The sequence below is a fragment of the Quercus robur genome, chromosome 4 (genome assembly GCF_932294415.1).
Source record: "Quercus robur chromosome 4, dhQueRobu3.1, whole genome shotgun sequence".
In the NCBI taxonomy this organism is placed as follows: domain Eukaryota; kingdom Viridiplantae; phylum Streptophyta; class Magnoliopsida; order Fagales; family Fagaceae; genus Quercus; species Quercus robur.
The window spans coordinates 27,781,633-27,803,194 of record NC_065537.1 but is presented as its reverse complement, the minus strand read 5'-3'; the positions used below and the strand labels follow the sequence as shown (position 1 = coordinate 27,803,194).

The 21,562-nt window shown below is 37.1% G+C and overlaps 1 protein-coding gene across 15 annotated transcripts; it reads right to left on the bottom strand.

The window, feature by feature from the left end:
- Positions 1 to 489: 489 nt before the first annotated feature.
- On the bottom strand, positions 490 to 10,934 carry LOC126721056 (pentatricopeptide repeat-containing protein At3g22150, chloroplastic). 15 transcript variants are annotated; one of them, XM_050424045.1, is made up of 7 exons: positions 8,047 to 10,934; positions 7,818 to 7,967; positions 3,497 to 3,814; positions 2,806 to 2,921; positions 2,272 to 2,333; positions 1,993 to 2,162; positions 490 to 1,389 (listed from the first exon to the last, which is right to left on the bottom strand). In XM_050424045.1, exon 1 carries the CDS (start codon positions 10,686 to 10,688, stop codon positions 8,208 to 8,210), a length of 2,481 nt encoding a protein of 826 aa, XP_050280002.1. In that variant the 5' UTR covers positions 10,689 to 10,934; the 3' UTR covers positions 490 to 1,389; positions 1,993 to 2,162; positions 2,272 to 2,333; positions 2,806 to 2,921; positions 3,497 to 3,814; positions 7,818 to 7,967; positions 8,047 to 8,207. The 15 variants fall into 15 exon arrangements, with proteins under 15 accessions (XP_050280002.1, XP_050280006.1, XP_050280003.1 ...); XM_050424049.1 differs by having other exon boundaries at positions 490 to 1,354; XM_050424046.1 differs by lacking the exon at positions 490 to 1,389 and adding an exon at positions 6,392 to 6,528 and having other exon boundaries at positions 1,457 to 2,162.
- Between the last annotated feature and the right edge of the window lie 10,628 nt (positions 10,935 to 21,562).

Sequence of the window (21,562 nt, the reverse complement as noted above, 5' to 3'; positions counted from 1 at the left end):
CAACCTTAACAAAATTTAACTCAACAACTATAGCCTATCATGTAAAAATTTTATTTACAACTTCAAATTTCATGAACCTAATCTGACAATAAAAGCAAATAAAAAAACTTAATATCTTCCACATTTATAATTTATTAAAATTTTATAACACCTTAGAAAAGAAAAAAAGATATTACATTGGTGTCTTTTTTTGTAATAAACAAAACCAAGAAATAAAAACTATTCTAAACTTGAATTAAAAGCAGTCAAATATCACAGAGAGCTGAAGTCTAGAAATGCAAATTTACTGCTCACTTGACAGAGCAAACCTTCACCCAAAGTTGAGAACAATTACATGTCAGCATAAAAACAACCAACAATTATATTACTAAATTTCATTACTTTTTTTAAAAAAAAATAAAAGAACAAAAGCAACAACTAATCAAACAAACCCAAAAATTACTCATTCATATTCATGCATGAGCTAACCACAATTCAAAGAACACAAAATAAGAAGCTCTGCAACCAGAACTTCATTGATGGAACTTTGATACCTATAAAAGAATAGAGCATCAAACATACCAAACTGTAATCAACCCACCAAAAATTTTATCAACACAAATTAAGTCTGACTCCATGACATCCAAATTGTAATCAAATAGCACTATAAAGAACTGAATACAAATACCTATAAAAAAATAAAAATAAAGAACTGAATACAAAAAGGTACCTCATGCAAAATCAGAAACGAAAGCAAATTTGGAGTCCTATTTGGAGTTGGAATATAAAATACCGAATATTGGAGGACCTGGTCTGGACCAACGGAAGTTCAGATGAATTGAGTTGTGGGTTTAGCACTTTTGAATTTGAATCTGGCACTCTCAGATTGGTATGAGTTTGAAGGGTTTGTTTTGATGAGATTAAAAGAGAGGGCCGGGCAAGGTCTGCATTTGAGCCCTGAGAAAATAGAAGAGAAACCGATGTGAATTGACAGAGAGATTAAGGTTGAAAGGCTGAGAAAAGAGGGAGAGGGCAGCTGCTTTGAAGGAAGGAAAGAGGCAGACCATTCAAAAGTGAAAGAGGGAGAGTCGGGAGAGAGGTAAAAGAATCAGGTTGTTCTTTTCTAAAAAAATTAAACTTAAATAAATAAACAATATTAGTGATGTGGAAAATTGTGGGGGGTTCCAAAGCTTATGTGGTACAACCCGAGGAAGTCAACTAAAGGTCAAACGTTTTCGGTTTTATAGTATTATAGATATCTTTGCAAGAGATACCATAGCTAACTCTAAGAAGTGGCTCCGTTTATTGATGGCCCATCTTTGATTCTTGCAGTCACCCACCAAACTTTAAACCTTGACGCACCAATAATCATGCTCTGAATTCCACATGCAATAATTATAGCATTGAGTTCTGTTATTTATCAAAAATAAAATAAAATAAAATTATTGCATTGAGTGTCAATCATCAAATACCAATCAAACAGAAATGTAAAATTTGTGATACTAAAACAAGATTAATGGGGAAGCTGTAACTTCGTATACCAGCATCACAAGTAAACAATACTGGAAAAGGCCACAGCCTGAAGGAGAGAAATATCACCATACAATCTATAGTATATGGAAAATAGGGGGCGACAAGCAGATGACAGCCAACCCTTTACAACTATCACATGCTTATCAAATAGGCTGCAACACAACCTTTAGTTCTAGCATCCATAATAACTGATTTGTTTTAGATGGAAATATAAGCTCTAGGCAACCCAAACATGAAGAAATTTGGTTACATCTTCACAAATTGCTTCTTTAGAACTTTTACAAATCACAAAGAATTAGTCATGAAGGAACTTGGTTTAGTTGCAAATATTTGAATACTGACTGATTTTTCAGTATTTAATCAGGTCACCTTTGATTAATTTTTTAATTAAAAAAATAGGAAGGACATTGATAGAAAGGGACAAAAAACCACAGGATCAGTAGAATGAGCACAATTTGTTCCTTATAGTTTCTCACTTACTGGATTGACTATGATGAGACTTTTAGTCCCATAGTAAAGATGACTACCATGCAAGTGCTCATCTCTCCGCAACAAGCCAGCCCTGGGATCTGCGGTGAATGGATATCAAAAGCTTATTTCTCTATGGCATCTCTCCATGCAATTCCTCTGCCTTCACTTCCTTGCATCCACTCCAAACAAATGAAATTACACTTTCAGTCAAACCAACAGTTTATTCCAACTTTCCACGCAAGAAAATGCGATATTTATAGATGCATGCAGGCAGTTTCTTATACGTACCAAAATCCAGCCATTGTAAATTGTAAAGTGATTGTCCAGAGCAGATTTTGGAGCTCAACACTCTGCATTGAATTAAAAAAAAGATTCAGAAATTCCTTAGGTTATGTTTGGTAACAGTTTTTGTTTTCTATTTTCAAAAACTTGTTTTTAAGAATATAAAGAAAAAACAATTTTCTTGTATTTTTGAAATCAAAAACATGTTTGGTTAGTTGAAATTAAAAAAAAATAAAAAATAAAAAATTGATGAAAAAAATAAAAAATACTAAAATATGTTGTTATTAGTATTTGAATTCTAATGTTAACTCATTAAATGAGACAGATTCATTAAATCAAATGTGTGTTTTCTTTAACTTTTGAAAACTATAAACTGAAAACAGTCTTTTACATGTTTTCAGTTTCCTTCTCAAATTGAGTTTTGAGAACAGTTTTTGTTTTCAGTCTATTTTTAGTTACCAAACAAGTTTTTTAATTTCAAAAATAGAAAATTGTTTTTGAAAACAGAAATTAAGAGGAAAAAACAGTTACCAAACATACTCTTAGTTTTCTATAATCCTGCAGCGTAACTCTTATAATCTGACCAACACTAACAAAAATGCCCACAAATGTCCCAAAGGCCGCTTTAGAAGCTCTTCAAGTCATAGCTACATTACCTGTATAAGAGCAAAATAGAATGGGTTTTTGATATTTTGTACGTAAGAGATTAGAGTTGAAAGATCAGATATAGGAACTTCTAAACCCACCCAACCAAAACTAATTACAACAAGGCACACAAGAATTTGGTTTTGAGTTTTTGACTGGTTCTCTGTACAGGAAGAAATTCCCCACCAAAAAATAAAAGCAACAGAAAGTAAAAGAAAAACAAAGTTTACCTTGGATACATATCTAAAAACATTACTTGAATAAATTTTTATTTTTTATTTTTTTTGAGTGGCTGGCATTTATTTGAGAACTGAATAACCAATAAATGCATGCATGTGGACCAGGTGCCATAACAAAACACCAGTGTGAGGGAGAAATGAGCGTGCAAATTGGGCACAGGCCCAGTAAAAGGAGCAGATTAATGAATGTGTCCTAGGGGGAATTAATGCTCAGACTAAGCCTAACCACAAAGATAAAAAGCAGATTAGATAAGCTTCTGAAACCCATTAACTTGACATCAAGATCAGACAAAGTTGAGTTAATGCAATGAGAGTATAATCAATGCATGCGATGAGCATGCCCTCACCATGACTCGGAGGCATTCGTTGTCGAGGATAAGTCCACATGACTGATTCCCCATGCTAAATCTGAAAATCTGGAAATGGAATGACACCTGTAACCCCAGGGTGCACTCCCACTACCCTAGAGCAACAGGACTTCAGACATTTCTGCTCAGAAAGTTTGGCTGCTATTGCCAAGGGTGAACAACTAGGATGCATGAACTTGCAAGAGGAGAGCACATGATGAATGCCAAGGGAACATTGGCAGGTTATCTTTTGTTTGACAAAACAACATCCTCTGCAAATGTAGGATAACATGGTCATACTTATTCCATCTGCCATTCCTACAAAAGGGTTAACAACTGCATAAAGGAGGAATCCAGGCTAACATTGAAAGGTGAGATAAGCTTTAGTGAGAGAACAATCAAGAAGAAGAAAACAATTACCCCTCTTCCAAAACACACATAACTTTATTTTATACCACATATTGCATTCTCATTCTAGCTTGTGCCCATGATTTATTCGTCAATCTTAAATGTCTCCAATGTTAAAATATTTGTCTATCTTCATTTCTTATTTTTGGATTGTTTTATTTGTGAATAATTACCCAATCTGTTAAACTTCATGACTAATAACCACCCATGCCTAATCCATTTTCATCATCTTGCCCCATAGTCATGTACAATTTTATCAAAGATTAGAAAATTTCTGGGTAATGGTCGATTTAATAAAGTTAGCATTAACACAGGACTGTCTTTCATTCCACAAGGCTTTAAGGTTTGTTCGTTTTTCTTAATAGTGATAGCACAGTTTAGAACTGTTCATTGTTGACGTTCTGTGGTCCATAGAAGAGCCCTTCTAGTTAGGATTTTTTTCCCCCTGATAAGTAATAATCACATTAAAAAGTACAAAAAGGGGGCACAACCCTAGTACAAATGGAGTATACAAAGGAGAGAATGAGCTATAGCTCAATTGAACCTTCCTTTCTCCCATAAAAATAAGATGGAGGATGAGGTCTTGGATTCAAGACCCACTAAGTGCATGTGTAACTTATTTAAATTAAAATTTTTTCTTTACCATAAAAAATAAAAATAAAAAACACAGAAGCAAACATTGACTATATAAAGGAAGGGCCAAAAAGAAATTTAACCTTCTCATTGCGACTGTTATATTGTTTTTGGAATTGGGATCCGGTGGACCACATTTACGTGTTATACATTTGCTTTGTTTATTAGTGTTTTAGGATGTGACGAAATAGTGTCTTTGTTGATTGTTTCTAGTGGTGATATTGAACTTATTTACACATTATACATTTTCTTTGTTTGTTAGTGTTTCAGGATGTGAATATTGTTTTTATTGTTGATTTGGAATTTTTTACCCATAAAATAAAGAGACAAAAGAATCATCAAGAAATAGATATGTTCTGTCATGGTAAACAAAATAATTCCAATAAATGGATGATTAATTGCATTCTTCAATGCCTGAACATTGGATATGACCTAGAATTCCTCTATCATACACATTTCCTCATATTCACTATCAGAAATAGAGAATTAAGTTATTGCTAAGTTATTTTTCATCCTTGTTTATGCCTCATTTTTATTATAAAAAAATATGATACTTAAAAAATAATAAATAAATAAAAAAAGAAGAAGAAGAAAAGAATATAGCATAAAGCGAACAGATGAATATAAATAATATCTAGTAAATAAGACAATGACATGGCTGTGTATGCTTTTACCTAGAAGCCGTCCTGCTACTCTAACAAAGTACAATGCCAAACAGGACCATCTAACCAGCAATTCCTTTACCCTCAATCTTATAATGTCAAAAAATTAGCCCAGTAAAAAACTCAACACATCAGCCTTTTTACTCTGTTGCCAAAGTTTTTACCTAAGACCAGTTAGACTAACCTTCGCTGTCGACACCACCCAGTCTTGCACAATTGACAAGGTCTAGCTTTAATCCAGCACCTTCGACTAACCAAATTCTTAATTCAGAAAACCCATCACCACTCAATAACCCACTATCAAACATTCAACACATCCATATCTACATTTTGAAAAAAAGTGAGATCTTCTACCAATTGATTTTGGGTTTTGTTCAAGACCCATACCTTAATCCAAGATTCAACCTCCAAGTCAACCATTAGAAAAGAATATATGAATACCACAAAACTCCAAATCCTAGTCAAATTTCTATGTGTCTTCCTTTGTTGAATTTGAAATATAATGTTTTTAGAAGGTGTACTATGACAACGAAGATGGCACTGACATGGGAGTCTAGTGTTAGAGGCAATGGTGATATGTGTGGTGATGGAGAATTAGGGAAAAGGCAGACATGGCTGTTATGGGTTATGGTGACTAAATCTATGTTGCACGGACACGGGGATACGGCAATTTTTGAAAAATAAGGACACGACACGGCGGCGACACGGCGGCTAAATAATTAATTAAAATTTATATTTAGGCACATTTTTTAATATTTTTAGACATAAAATACATTTATGTCTAGAATTCAAATTATGTAAGAACTATAAATAAGTAACCTGGTAACATATTTCCATAGAGGAGCAGCAGCTGTCTTAGCTAATGATTTCTCACTTTCATTTTCAGTATTCATTTTAGTAAAATCACCTACAATATTTAACTTCAATAAATAAATAAAACTATAGTAGGACACACAAAAACAAATTTATAAAATAGAAGTTATAACTAAAAAAAAGGACAGAGGGCACGACAGAGGGCACCCACAGGCCACAGCCGCAGTTAAAAAAAAAAAAAAAAACAAACAAACAAACAAAACGCGTTATAAATAAGTGAGTAATAGTACACCCACCCATTCACCAAAATTAACATCTGAAAGAAAAAATAAAATAAAATAAAAATAAAACAGAGAGAGAACAGAGAAGAGAATTGGACCTGTTGTCCGCACCGAGAGAGATAGAGATCGGAAGGGATAGAGGGCACAGCGTCGATGTCGGAGCTCGTTGATCGGCCCGATCTAACTCCGGCGAGGGACAGAGAGCAGCGGCAACGACAGAGGAAGGGTGGGTTGGCTGTTGAGAAGAACTTGAGAGTTGAGATGTGTGGTTTCAACTTTCAATTTTCAGACTCTAAACATGCTTTATTGTTTTAGGGTTATCACAGAATCAATGGTATTGAACTTGTCAAAATCTGTGATTTTTTCTTTTTTTCTTTTTTTTCTTTTTTACTGCTGGTGTGTCAGACGCATCGGAATAGCGTCGGCGCCATGTCAGAGCCGCATCGGCGCCATGTCGGAGAAGCGAAAAAAAAAAAAAAAAAAAAAAAAGGGACACCGCCGGACACCGAAATCTGGCGTGTCGTCCCCATTCCGGTGTCGGACACCGACACGACTCCAAAAATGGCGTGTCCGTGCAACCTAAGACAGAATATGCAGTTGAGCTGTGGGGCATTGGTGGGTGAGGGTGGTGTTTGGTAATTGTGGAAAATTGCAGGAGAAAGATGGTGCCATAGTGGCTTTCATAGTGAAAATTTAGTCCCATGAAAGCATCATGCAGTTAAGCTGTGTATGACCCCTAAGCAAAATGATATTTCCTTAAACTGATATCTATTCTATGATATTGGGAATGTCCAAAGCTACAAGATAAGGCGAGAAACAAGAAAATATGGAGAATTAAATGTAATTAATTTCACTACTGTCTTTGCATATCAGCATATGACTTCCAATAAGAATGGTGAATGGTGAATCTTCGATAATTAGTTTGTTTCTGGCATTAATCTAAATAAATTTTTACATTCCATAGCCTCTTTTTTTTTTCTTTTTTTTCTTTTTTTTTTTCTTTTACTTTATGTAGATGATCCTAGTTTCCAGTTTACCAAAGACTTTTCATTTAGTTATAAATTCCAAATAATTATTAAATTATGAATAATCACTTTTTTAGTTTTTTTTTTTTTTTTTCCTTTTCTTTTTTCTGTTTTCAAATCAAAAAGAAATTATTATGGGAAAAATCATATCTTATATATTGAGAATCAAGGTCTTTTTTACACAAAATTAAACTGGTTTTACAATGAAGGGAGCTTCAAAAAGGGATATCCAGCTGATTCACATTTTTCACCGAACACTAAGGCAGCATTATCTATATTTGTCTTTCATAATGTTAGCAGTAAGAAACAAAATTCACCACATACAAAGAAGGAGCTGTAAGCATAAGCGTCTACAAAGATCATAGTAAAGAGATATAAATCTAAAAACCAAACTAGAAGATCACATATACACGTAACACTTGGAAGAACAAAGAATATTCATACAAGATAAAAGAACTGCAGCTATGGCCTAAGAGCATCAACACAAAAGATAATTTACCTTAGGGATAAAGCCTGTTTGAGATGATTCCAGATAGCTTATCCAACCCACCCACCTTAATCACACTGCTCAAGTTCACCAGCATAGACCATATTAAGAGGCTCAAGCACTATGAAGTTTGAATAGGCTTGAACAGCATCCTAGGATAATCTGCTTCAGACAAGATGTTAACCAGCTCAGCAAACCAACAGAGTTGCAACTCAATCATATTTGGACAAACTAAACTTACCATGAACTTAATATCAATCATAATTAATAAACATTGGCGAAAGGACTAGCCAGCCATTAGATTTCCTATAGCTGGCTGGCTTCAGTTTGCTAAACCATGAAGTTAGTCTTGCTTCAATTTATATTCCAAAGATGCCAACAAAATCGCAAGAAATGTTTATTTCAATCATCAAATTCTGAGATCCCATCCACATTGGAAGCAATAAAAGGTCTGTAGCCAGCTTCTTTCATCTCCATAGCCAAATTTTTTAAAACATTATATATTTCATCACATTGAGGGTGCTTTCTATCCCTGGACACAAAGCTGTTCACAAAACCAGAAGTCCCAATCCAACTACATCCGATCTGCTTCCTCAAACCTTTTTCCCTCATTTGTTTCCTCACATTATCAACGTCTTCCCAGTTTCCTTCCTCTGCATAAATATTTGAGAGTAAAACATGGTAGCCTGTCATGCCATTAACCATCTCCATTTCAAGTAACTTCTTGGCAACAACACTTCCCAAATCAAATTGTTCATGAATTCTGCAAGCCCCAAGAAGTGATCCCCATATCTCTAGCACCTCACCCTCTTCACCCAATCCTTTGACAAACTCATAAGCTTCAACAACCCTTCCAGCCCTCCCTAACATGTCTGCAACACAACAATAGTGCTCAGTTGAGGGCTGAATATTATATTGTTTCTCCATAGATTCAAAAATTTTAACACCTTCATCAACCAAACCAGCATAATTGCAAGCAGACATGACTGCAACTAACGTAATAGCATCAGGTTTAATACCAGATCCCTGCATTGAGTGAAACAAAGAGAGAGCTCTCTCACCCTTCCCATGCTGACCATAGCCCAATATCATTGTGGTGTAAGTGACAGAATTCTTCTCAGGTGTTCTAATAAACACATTTTCAGCATAAGTGGCTGAACCAGATTTGGAGTACATATCAACTAAAGCAGTTCCCACAAAGACATTTTGGTCAAGGTAGTGGCGAACACAGAATCCATGGAGCTGCTTCCCCAAATTTATGATTCCCATAGGATTACAAGCTGGGAGAACTGATGCTATTGTTACAGCATTGGGTATTACATTGTGCTCAAGCATCTTCCTAAAGACAACAAAAGCTTCCTCAATCAGCCCATTTTGTGTGTACCCAGCAATCATAGAATTCCATGTGGCCTGGTCTCTATCATGAGTAAAGCTTTTCTCAAACAGTAGTTGTGCAGTCCTAACTAAACCAGATTTAGCATACATGTCTATCAGATAACTATCCATTCCCTCGAATTGTATTCCGTGCCTAATTAGAAAAGCATGTACCTGCTTCCCGATATCCTTGTTTCTAAGATTTGATGCTGCTGAAAGAAGAGCTGTCACTGTTACAGAATCGATCATGAACCCTTGCTTCTGCATCTCATAGACCAGCATCAACCCTTCATCATCCAATTCATTCTGCACAAAAGCAGAAACCATAGTATTCCATGAAACAACATCCCTTTCCTGCATCTTATGAAAAATTTTGAATGACATCTCAACAGAGTTGCATCTTGAATACATGACCATGATTGCATTCAGTATAAAAACAGGTAACACTGACAAATTCTTTATCATAAAAGCATGTAGCTGTTGAGCCAATTTTAAGTCCTGCAACTGCGAGACTGCAGTCAAAGCTGAAAGAAAAGTTACATCGTCGAGAACAGCATGTTCTGATTCTATTGCTTGAAGGAAGAGACTGATTCCTTCAACAGGACTGTTATTCTGAACATATCCACCAATCATAGTGTTCCAAATTTCTGTATTCCTCTCCAAACAAAGATTGAATATCTTCCTAGCCATATCAAGGCAACCAAGCTCAGAATACATGAATATAGATGAACTCACAACAAACAAGTCATTGACAAATTCACTTCCCAACTTTAGCAGCATTCCATAAAGAACATTGGCATTCTCAAAGTCCTTTAATTTCGAAATTGCCGGAAAGACATTTACAAAACTCACTGAACTTGGTTTTATGCTCATTTTTATCATCATCCTAAATTGCTTAACAGCTTCTACATATCGTTCTGTCTTTACATACCATGACACCATAGTATTCCAAGAAACCACATTTCTCTTACGCATTCTATCAAACACTTTACGAACTATATCATACTTCAAATAATCATAACCTACAGAGTAACCCATTTCGTAATCAGGTGCGCTTAAACACATAGAGTACATATTCAAAAGTGAATTATATACAATCCTACTGGGATTTGGTTGGCAACGAATAAACTGACAATGCACAGCTTTACCAATCTTTAAGTTGCGTGTTTCCGCGCAGGCTTTGAGAGTGGAAGAGTAAGTGTAGGAATCACATTTGGTAGCTAGAGATGAATTCAGCATCTGGGTGTAGAGCAAAAGAGCTTCATGGGGCATATTGTTACAGATAAAGCCAATGATGATTGTGTTCCAGAGGACGGTAGAGGGTTTAGGAATTGTATCGAGCAGTTGGCGGGCAAGATGGGGTTGACCTTCTTGGCAGAGTTTGCTGAGGCGAAAGCGAATGGTGGGGGTTTTGATGGGCATTAGGATTGGTGGTGATATGGTTGGGGAAGAGAGGGCGGCGGAGATATTGGCGTTCAGTGGGAGAGGGAGAGCAGAGGAAGAGGCCATGGTGAATTATTCAGCTGGTCTTTCTTCCTAACGTTTGTTTTGTAGTAGGTAATGAATATGATATTTTTTTGGTTCGTAGTTAAAACTTAAAAAAGATGAAAGGCTGTGGTTTGTGTTCTTGTTCCATGCTCAAGCAAAACTTATTCTCTTTTGTTTAATTGACGAAGTTTAGCCACAATCGGGTGCAGGAAACTTGTACCGCTAAGTGGTCATATGAGATGAACTAGGATACTAACAAATCAAACTAACATCGTTAGAACAAAAATTCAGCTACAAACAACTCCTACTAAACAAAATATACTAAAATAGAGGTGTTATGAATATTTAATAGTTGAATTGCATGTTGTTTATGTTCTTAATATGTTTGTTAAATTTTGTACTAGTTTGATGTTCTTTACTATTTAATCTATAAACTTATATTCTTATGTATAATTTTATACTATCAAAACTTAAATTTAAACATTGATTGATGACATAACTATTAATCTTTGATTTTTTGAAAAATTTTCAAATATGGAGTATGAAAGAAGAATATGTAATCTAATCGTGGATTTGGAAAAATTCAAAACCAAGAAAAGAGATTTTTAGTAGACTTGTAGCCTTTTCTTTTTTTCTTTTTTTTTTTTTTTTTTTTTTTTGATAGAGTGGATTTGTAACCATTGGCCAAACTTTATCCAAATATTTTTCATTTCGGGAAGTGAAAACTTATTACTCTAGAATGTTGTCATCTAAGGGCACAATTGGTTGATTGTAATAAACCTTATAATGTAATAGCCATTCTTATGGTATAGCTATATACCATAAGAATGATTATTACATTATACTATGAATTCTACTACTTGCTTCATGTTAAGAACCCAGTGGTTCTTAATGGGGATGAATAAGAATTGTAGGAGAATTGACTTAATTCGAGAAAGAGAAGATTAAGAGAGAGATGTACTAATGCACTAAGCAATTGGTTTATTCTTCAATGATGGAAATTTGATTACAAGTAAGTACTTATAGAACCATAAAACTATTTTATTGGCCAACATGACCTTATCCTAATGGTCCTATTATTTCTCAGGTGCATTAATAATTCCAACATGTGCTAAATGTGATTAACATGGTTGGAATTGTAACTAACTAACTAAATCCTACTACAACACTTATTATTCATATGCTTAGAGCATTCCTAACACTTCAACCATAATTATTTTGCTACCCATGAATAAGGTTTTTAGATTGCCATATATTCTACTACCCTAAGTAATATTTGACGCTAATTTTTGTAATCAAATTTGTCTACTTTATTGCGGTATTGCTACTACTTTAGCCATGATAGTAAATCTCGAAATTTGAGCACATTTGAGGTGCTTGAGCCTATTGCTTTGATGCTTCAATTATATTGATATTATAATTGATGATGTGAAAAATCAGCAGTTAAGATCCTCGTCTCAATGGATGGACAATCTCGTGGCTTGGTCGTGTCTCCTACGCAAACTTGCAAGAAAGCTTTGGAAATAAATGGAACACACCAATGTGGTGTTTGCCAAAAACACTCTACTACTTAAGTCAAAAAGGGAGAAAGTTGTTTAGAGAGAAATTGACTTGGAATGATTTTTTGGATGAGTATTTGTATGTACCTTTGGATTCTGTTTCTTCTTTCTTTTAAAGTGCATAACTCACTTGTTACCGTTGCTCCATCCGTTACGTTTCATCATCAATACGCGCAATAAATGTGTAATGCTTGCTTTTATCATCATTAATGGGAATGATGATCCCATGTTTATTTTTTGACTCATCAACTGCCCCTTGTTCGTATTCTCATTTTTTAGATGAGATAAGAACATAACCATTTGTCGCTTCGTGTTCCGTGTCTGGCACATTTACTGCGAACTGATGTCTTGTCTACCACACGCCACATGTATGGTCAGGATGTCTTCTTCAAGTCAGTTTATCTTGGTTTTCCCACACTCGATCTTTCATTTATTCCGCCTTTTTTCTCTCCTCTTTTCTTTCCATTTTTGCTTTATTCTTTCTTTCTTCGTGGCGTTTCAATTGCTTTGAAGCCTCCCTTTACCTTGAGCCTCCCTCATTCCTTTCTCACTTTCTGGTAAGTCTTTCGTGTTTCTTTCTCTGTTTTCGTTCTTTAATGGTAGATTATTCTGTAGTTAGGTCGGATTGTCCCTCAGTTTCTTTTTTCTTTGCTCACTTATGTAGTTTGCTTAAGGCTGTAGGTAGACGACACCCTAAGGTTAGGCTTTTCGTAGGTAGAAATTTTCCCTTTAGGTTTGCCTTATGTTTCCTTTTTCCATTAGTCAATCGTTCCGCAGGGATTGCTCAAACATTGGCTATGTCTGGAGAGGGTGAGGTTAGGTCCAGCGAACTTGAAATGGGTCTGTCCTCGTCTGAGGACCGTAGGGCTCTTGAAGTCACTTCCCCGTCAACTCCTTACAAAGCCTGGGATGTTTGTTGTGCTTTAAAGGAGAAAGACGAGGGGATAATTAGGAATAGGTTTCATTTCCATTCGTCTGTCATGTTTAGGATTCCTGATGGCGATGATAGGGCTTGCCATTCTTACGCTGATGAAGTGTGCTTATACAAGGCTAACTTCGTTAGTGGTCTTCGTTTCCCCATCCATCCCTTCCTTAGAGAGGTTTTCAATCATTTGTTACTTGCTCCTACTCAGCTAGTCCTTAATTCATGAAGGATAGTTATTTTTTGTATGGTGGTGTGGATGTCAGCTAATGATGGAGACACCATTAGGATAGATAATTTTTACATTTGTATCGCCTAAGATGTTCCAAGGATCCTGGTTATTGGGAGTTCAAACCCTAGGATAGGAACTTAAGGCTGATTCTTGACTCCCCTTCTTGTCTCCGAAATTGGAAGACAAGCTTTTTCTTCGTCTTTAGTGAAGGTTAGGAAATCGTTCCTAGTGAGGATCTGAGTAAAGTTCCCAAGTTGTTTCACAGTTGAAGGACTCCTGTGTCTAGTGCGTCCATTATTCGTACTCGTGTTTACGTGTTTATGTGTTTCTATACTCGTATATTTTTATTGCTTTCTGAGTCCATTGTCTGTTGTTTTTTGGTGCAGATAAACTCCATCCTCAATTGAAGAGGCAATATCACACTCGTCTAGAGAAGGTTAAGGAGTATTTGGAGACTGTCAAGGATTTTGATGAGCTCATTTCCCCTTAATCTCTATTTCTTCACTTCCTTGGTCCAGAACCTCCCAACAAAGTTCAAAAAAACATCGAGATCATTAATAAGAGTAAGTATGCTCACTTATTTCTTGTAAGGAAGTTAAGCTTACTGGGAATCATCATCTTTCTTTCTTTTTTCAGGAATGACGACTAGGTTCAACAAGGTGAAACTTGCCGAGGTCTAGGAAAAGAAAGCTAAAGACGGTCTGACTGGTGGCCTTCTGACTAGGAAATTTCAAAGGGAGAGCGAACCATCCAAGGACGATCCTATAGTAACTTCTTCTGTGGACAAGTCTCAAGATCGTCGCCCCGCTTCGCCTACTTCTTCCTTGGAGCTGATCATCTCTCCTGGTGGTGGCTTTAAGATTAAATCTACAAGTAAGGCCTTAATTGCCTCTTTCTGGGAAGACGTAGGGACCTCAATGCAGAAGGACCAAGATGCGATCTCCCTAGAAGATTTAGATACATTGATGGGGAAGTCTCCTCACGAGCTGATGTTATCACACATTCATAAGCTCATGTAGGTATTTGTCCTCGTCCCTCTATCTTTTTTTTTTTTTTTTTAACTCCCATTTACTTATTTTTGTAGGTGCTAGGAGAGTCCTTGTATATTGCAGGTAAATACGTGGATTGTGAAAGGAAGTTGGCTGAGACTTAGTCCAAGACCACTTCTCTTTCAACTAAGAATAAGTCATTGAAGAGCCAAGTCTCTACTCTTGTCGATGAAGCTAAGAAGGACAAGGATTGTTTGACAGCTCTAGAGAAGAGCATTGATACCGAGAAGGCTTTCTCTAGGTTGAAAGACAAGTAGATAGACGAGGCTCTTTCAAAGGTCGAGAAGGCAAGCACAGAGGTGGTGGAGAAGTTCAAGGTTTTCAATGAGTACTTGGACAAATTGTGCGACTACTACATTGAGGGTTTTGAACTCTTCAGAAAATACATGGGCAAGCATCATCCAAAGTTGGACTTCTCCAACCTTGACATGGAAGCTGTTGAGAATGAGATGTTGGCTGATCATCAATCTACAGAAGGAGTTGGAGAGGGTGGAGAAGTCATTGCTATTAGTGAAGTTGTCAATGTTGACCCATCATCTTCGGTTTTACCTTAGATCATTTTTTTCTTCTTCTTTTTTTTGTGTAAGATGAAAACACGGTTATCTTTAGGGCTCGTTGTTTTTAGCACATTTACTTGCTTTTTCTCCTTTGAAAAATCTTTTGGGCTCATCTATTTTGAGCATATAACTTACTTCGAGTATTTTCTAAGTATTTTCATCCTTGATTATGTTTAATAAGTGCTTCTGTGCCATGTATGAATGATGACACTGCTACGTATGGTATTTCTAAGTCATGTATGAATGACATCTCAGTTATGTGTTAACAAATTTTTCTAAGCAGTGTATCTATGATGATGTGGCTACATATTAATAACTTTTTTCTAATTTATGCATGAATGACAGTTTAGTTATGTGTAAATAACTTTTTTCTAAGTCATGTGTGAATGACGATGTTGCTATGTATTAACAACTTTTATTAAGTCATGTATAAATGACGATGTTGTTATGTATTAATAATTTTTATTAAGTCATATATAAATGACAATGTTGTTATGTATTAATAACTTTTATTAAGGGTCCGTTTTGATACTTCTTATTTTGCTGAAAACTAAAAACTAAAAACATTATAGCAAAATAATTTTTAAATGTGTGAATAATGCCGTGGGACCCATTTTTAATGAAAGTTTTGTAGGAAAAAAAGGTTTGTGGGTCCTGTGAACAATGCACGAGACCCACTGGAACTCACTTAACACTCTTCTCAAAAAAAAAAAAAAAAAAAAAAGTGAAACATGTAACACAGACTTGAAACTCAGTATCCAAACAAATACTAAGTCATGTATAAATGACGATGTTGTTATGTATTAATAACTTTTCTTATTTATGCATGAATGATCATGTTATTATGTATTAATAACATTTTCTAAGTCATGTATCAATGACAACTTGGCCAATGGTTCGTAATGGAAAAATCTGTGAAAATAATGTGGAACATAGTACTTCTGCTCATGTTTTATTGATAGAGAGACAAAATATTCATTCTCCTATGGATGGTAAACAATAATAAAAATGGAAAATATATCTAAATAAAAGTAAGCATTTTGGAATGCTCGGCGATTCTTATTGATAGTTTCTCTTTAGTTGTTCTATGTTCCATGGACAAGGTAGTTCTTGGCCTCTAGGGTCTTCAGGTAGTACGATCATTCTCTAGAGTGACAAATTACTTTGTAGGGTCCTTCCCATGCTGGACCTAATTTCCCTTGGGATGAGCCATTTGTCACCTACAAGACTTTTCTAAGGACAAGGTCGCCTATGTCAAATCTCTTCACCTTCACCTTCTTGTTATAGTATCTAGTCATTGCTCCCTTGTACTTTGTCATCCGCTTCATAGCTTCGTCTCTCACCTCGTCGATCAGATCCAGATTGTTGTTGAGTCCTTGCTGGTTCCTCTGCTTTTCATACGCCTTGATCTGGATGTTCATCAATCCTACTTCCACGGGTATGATAGCTTCAATTCCAAACGTCAGTCTGAATGGTGTTTCTCCCATTGGCACTCTTGTGGTTGTCCTATATACCCATAAAGCTTTAGGCACCTCTTTAGGCCATGCATCCTTTACCCCCTCAAGCCAAGTTTTGATAATTTTCAATAGGCTTTTGTTCGTCACTTTGGTTTGACCATTATCCTGAGGGTGTCTTAAGGAAGAGTAGCGATTTTTTATGCCTAGGTCTTGGCAAATTTTTTGAAAGTTGGGGTTGTCAATCTGTCTTCCATTTTCCAATATGATTACTTTAGGAATCCCAAATCTATAGACTATGTTCTTCCATACGAAGCTAGTGATCATGGCTTCTATGATCATTGTTGCTGGCTCAACTTCCAACCCACTTTGTGAAGTAATCGATTGCGACGATGAGGAACTTGAATTGCTTCCTTCCTATAGGGAGTGGTCCCATTATATTGATCCTTCATTGGGCAAAAGGCCAAGGCATGGTAATCGGCATCATTTTCTTCCCTAGTTACATTTGGACGTTTGCGAAGCGTTGGCACAAATCACAAGCTTTGATGTGGTTATGTGTGTCCTTCTGTAATGATGGCCAGTAAAAACTTGCTCTAAGTGCTTTTCCTGCCAAAGACCTTGCTCTCACGTGGTTATAGCAAATCCTTTTGTATATCTCTTGAAGTACATAATTGGCCTCTTCCTTGTCAGCATATCGGAGATAGGGGAGGGAATGTCCTCATCTGTATAAGACATCGTCAATAATGACAAAGTGAGCAGCTCTAATCTATACCTTTCATGCTTCATTCCTATCTTCTGGGAGCCGTCCTTCTTTCAAATAATTGACGATAGGGGTCATCCATTCGTCTTGCTCTTGTACCTTCATCACTTGCTCTCCTTCTGTGCTAGGTTGTCCCCTAGTTTCCATGCATAATTCAGGAGATTGTCCATGGTTGTTTGATAAGGCTAGTCGTGCCAGGAAATCAGCTTCAACATTCTTTGCTTGAGGGATTTGCTAGAAATCAACACTATCGAAATGCTGCACGAGTTCTTGGACGATCTTTACATACTTTTGCATTCTTTCTTCCTTTGCTTCATAATCCCCTCATACCTAGCCAACTACAAGTTGAGAGTCGGCTTGGACAATGAGAGTCTTGGCTTCTAGTACTTTTGCAAGACTCAGCCCTGTTAGAAGTGCTTCATACTTGACTTTATTGTTAGTTGCTAGGAATTGCAATCTGACCACGTACTTTAGGATTTCTCCCTCTGGTGATATGAGGACTACACCTGCTCCTCTAGCTTTTTTGGTGGCTGACTCATTTGTTTCGACTATCCATGTCATCTTTTGGAGCTCTTCTTCTTCTTAAGGGCAAGTGAACTCTGCAATTAAATTGGCGAAGACCTGGGCTTTGATTGCAATCCGAGGCCGATATTCTATGTTGAATTAGACAAGCTCTATGACCCATTGGATGAGGCACCTTGCTGCATCTATCTTGTTCATTGTCTTTCTTATTGGTTGGTTTGTCATGACGATGATGGGATGTGCCTAAAAGTAGTGGTGTAGTTTTCTGAAGGTGACTACTAAAGCGAAAGTGATCTTTTCTAGCCTTGGGTAATTCGCTTCAGCTCCCTAGAATGCTTGATTGGTATAGAACACTGGCCTCTACACATCCTCCTCTTCCTTGATCAGTGTCGAGCTTACTACCATACTAGATACTACCAAATAGAGATGCCACTTCTCTCCTATTACTAAAGAACTTAACAATGGCGGCTGTGTTAGGTAGTCTTTTAGCTTCATCAGGGCTTCTTCACATTCGTCAATCCACTGAAAGGCCTTCTTCAAGATTTTGAAGAAGGGTAGGCACTTATCTATCACTCGAGAGACAAATCTATTCAGGGTTACAACTTTTCCCGTTAAGCTTTGTACTTCCTTCACTGTCTTTGGGGACTTTGTCTCCATTATTGCCTTTATCTTGTCTGGATTAGCCTCTATGCCCTGTTGAGATACCATGAATCCCAAGAACTTTCCTAACGAAACAGAAAAAATACATTTTGTTGGGTTCAGCTTCATTTTATACTTATGTAGTGTGTCAAAGATATCTCTCAGGTCGTCTAGGTGATCTACTTCGTCATTGCTCTTCACCAACATATTGTCCACATACACTTCCACATTTCTTCCTATTTGATAAGAGAACATGCAGTTCACTAACCTCTAGTATGTGGCCCTGCGTTCTTCAGTCTGAAAGGCATCACCTTGTAATAGTATAACCCTTGGCTGGTGATGAATGCAGTCTTCTCTTGATCTTCTTCATCCATCATAATTTGATTGTAGCTGGAGAAGGCACCCATGAAACCTAAAAGTTTGTATCCGGTAGTTGAATCCACTAGTTGGTCGATCCTAGGTAAGAGGAAGCTATCCTTTGGGCATGCCTTGTTGAGATTTGTGAAGTCAACACACATCCTTCACTTGCCATTGTTCTTCTTTACCATTACCATGTTGGCGACACACTCAGGGTAGAAAACTTCCCTTATGAAACCTGTTTCCAAGGGTTTCTCAACCTTTTTTGCCACTGCCTTATTGCGTTCAGGTGCAAATATTCTTTGTCTTTGTTGCACTAGTTTGCACTCTAAATTAACGTTGAGACGATGCTGGATGACTCTCCTGTCGATTCCTGGCATATACTCATGCTTCCAAGCGAAAATAGCTTAGTTCTCTCTTAGGAAGTTTGTTATCTTTGTCCTTTCTGAGGTTGAAAGCGTGGAACCTATCTTCAAGACCTTGGACGAATCTCTAGGGACAACCTCAAGCTCCTGTGGTACTTCTAATAGTTCGGGGATTGGTTCAAGTTCGCCTATCATCCATGTGTGATTTTCCCTTGATGTTAGGGTGGCTTAGTAGCATTCCCTTGCGAGGACTTGGTCTCTTTTGATATCCCCTATTCTGTGGGTAGTGGGGAATTTCACCTTTAGATAATAGGTCGACGTCCCCGCTTTTAACTTGTTGAATGTTAGTCGTCTAAGGATGACATTGTACGTTGATGGGCAATCTACCATAAGGGAGTCAATGTCCTTGGAGACTTGCACTAGATAGATGCCTACAATTATGGTTAGCTTAACAACACCTTTGACGATGACCCTGTCCCTAATGAAACTTACCAAGGGGGAAGTGAATGGTCGAAGCCTTTCTTTGCTCAGTTTCATTTATTAGAAGGCAAGTAGATAGATGATGTCTGCTGAGCTTCTATTATCCACAAGCACCCAATGAATCTTGAATTCTTCCATTCTTAGCATTATTACCTGCGGATCAGCATGGGGCTGTCTGACGCCGCAAGCATCCCTTTCAGAAAAGACGATGTCCGATTCGCTGCATTTGGGCATTTTTGAAGGTGAGAACCGCAAATGGACGCTGTTTACTTCCCTTGTATACGCCTTCTAGTTCCCTATTTTTCTCATCCCTCTATTGTCATCTATACGGCTCCGATTTACAAACTTCTGTAATTTCCCTTGACGAATCAGGGTTTCTGCTTGGTGTTTCAGATGTCTGCATTTGTCAATGTGATGCCCATGGTCCTGTGGAATCTACAATACTTGCTTTTGTCTTTTACTTTTGTTGGAGCATAAATTGGTTTGGGCCATTATAGAAAGGGTTCATCCTATATATCCATTAGTACTTGCTCAATTGGCATCATTAGGAGAGTGAAGCTAGTGAACTTAGGCCTTCAATATGGGAGGTTCCTTTTTTTTCTCTAATGCATGCCCAGTGCCTCATGTCTCCTTCTTCCTGTCAGGGTTGTGACTGGTTCCTTCGTCTTGTTTCCTTTTGGTCATCACTCCTTTAGTGGTCACTGCGTCCTCTGCATTCATATATTTTTGGGCCTTGTGAAGTAGTTCTGCCATTGTTTTCAGTAGACTCTTGGTGATTGAGAAGAAGAAATCTCGTGGTAGCAATCCTTCATGGAAGGTCTTTAAGATGACTTGATCTTTCACTTCATCCACCTGTAACAACTCTTTATTGAAGCGTGTCACATATTGCCTCAGTGATTCTCCCTTTGCTTGGCGTATGTTGAGAAGATGCCCAGTTGGCTTCTTGTGTTGCTGTCCTCCAATGAAATGACGAACAAAACCCTTGTTGAGCTGCTCGAAGTTTGCAATGGTGCTCAAGGGTAGCTTGCCAAACCACACCCTAGATGCGCCCTTCAACGTTGTTAGGAAGGCTCTGCATATTACTTCATCTAGGGTCATCTGCTAAAACATCAAAGTTTTGAACGACTCAATGTGATCCAAGGGATCTCTTGAGTCGTCAAAGGACTCCAGCTGGGGAAGGTAAAACTTTGGTGGGAGTGGAAGATTCAACACTTTTGTGGTGAATGGCGAATCTGTCCTTCAAATCATTCCATCTAAGTTCTCTACAACTCTGTCTTTTACTGCATTTCTAAGCTCGTCCATCTCCCTCTTCATGTTATGAAGCTTACTCTCCATTCTGAACAAGTTTTCTTCTAATGCCCTCATCCTCCTGTTAACCTGACTGTCTGATTCTTTCTCATTATGGTTTCCTTTGGTCCTCTAGCATTCTTCTTCATTCTGGTTCTCGATAATTCACTGTCGTTCTTCATTCTAAGATTTTGTAGCTTTCCTTAGTTCTTCATTCTGGCGAGTTGATTCCTCCACGCTGGCTGTCAGGGCTTGACTCTATTTTGCGGCTTGTTCGGCATCCATCTTGTGCTACAAGGTTCTCTTTTTTCACTTAGGGAAGATGACTTAAATGATTAGCGTTTCCCACAAACGGCGTCAAATTGATGACGTGAAAAATCAGTAGTTGAGATCCTCATCTCAATGGATGGATGATCCTGTGGCTTGGTCGTGTCTCTTGTGCAAACCTGCAAGAAAGCTTTAGAAATAAATGAAATACACCGGTGTGGTGTTTGTTAAAAATACTCTGATGTTTAAGTCAGAAAGGAAGAAAGTTGTTTAGAGAGAAATTGACTTGGAATGATTTTTGGATGAGTATTTGTGTGTACCTTTGGATTCTATTTCTTCTTTCTTTTATAGTAGTTCATCATCTTAATGGACAATCAATATTTGTATTTATGTTCAATGGCTAGTACGTTATCAATGGGGGCTCTGAAGTGCATAGCTCACTTGT

Bases quoted from the DNA above. Each gene is read 5' to 3' on its own strand.
- LOC126721056 (XM_050424045.1), bottom strand. From the start codon at position 10,688: ATGGCCTCTTCCTCTGCTCTCCCTCTCCCACTGAACGCCAATATCTCC.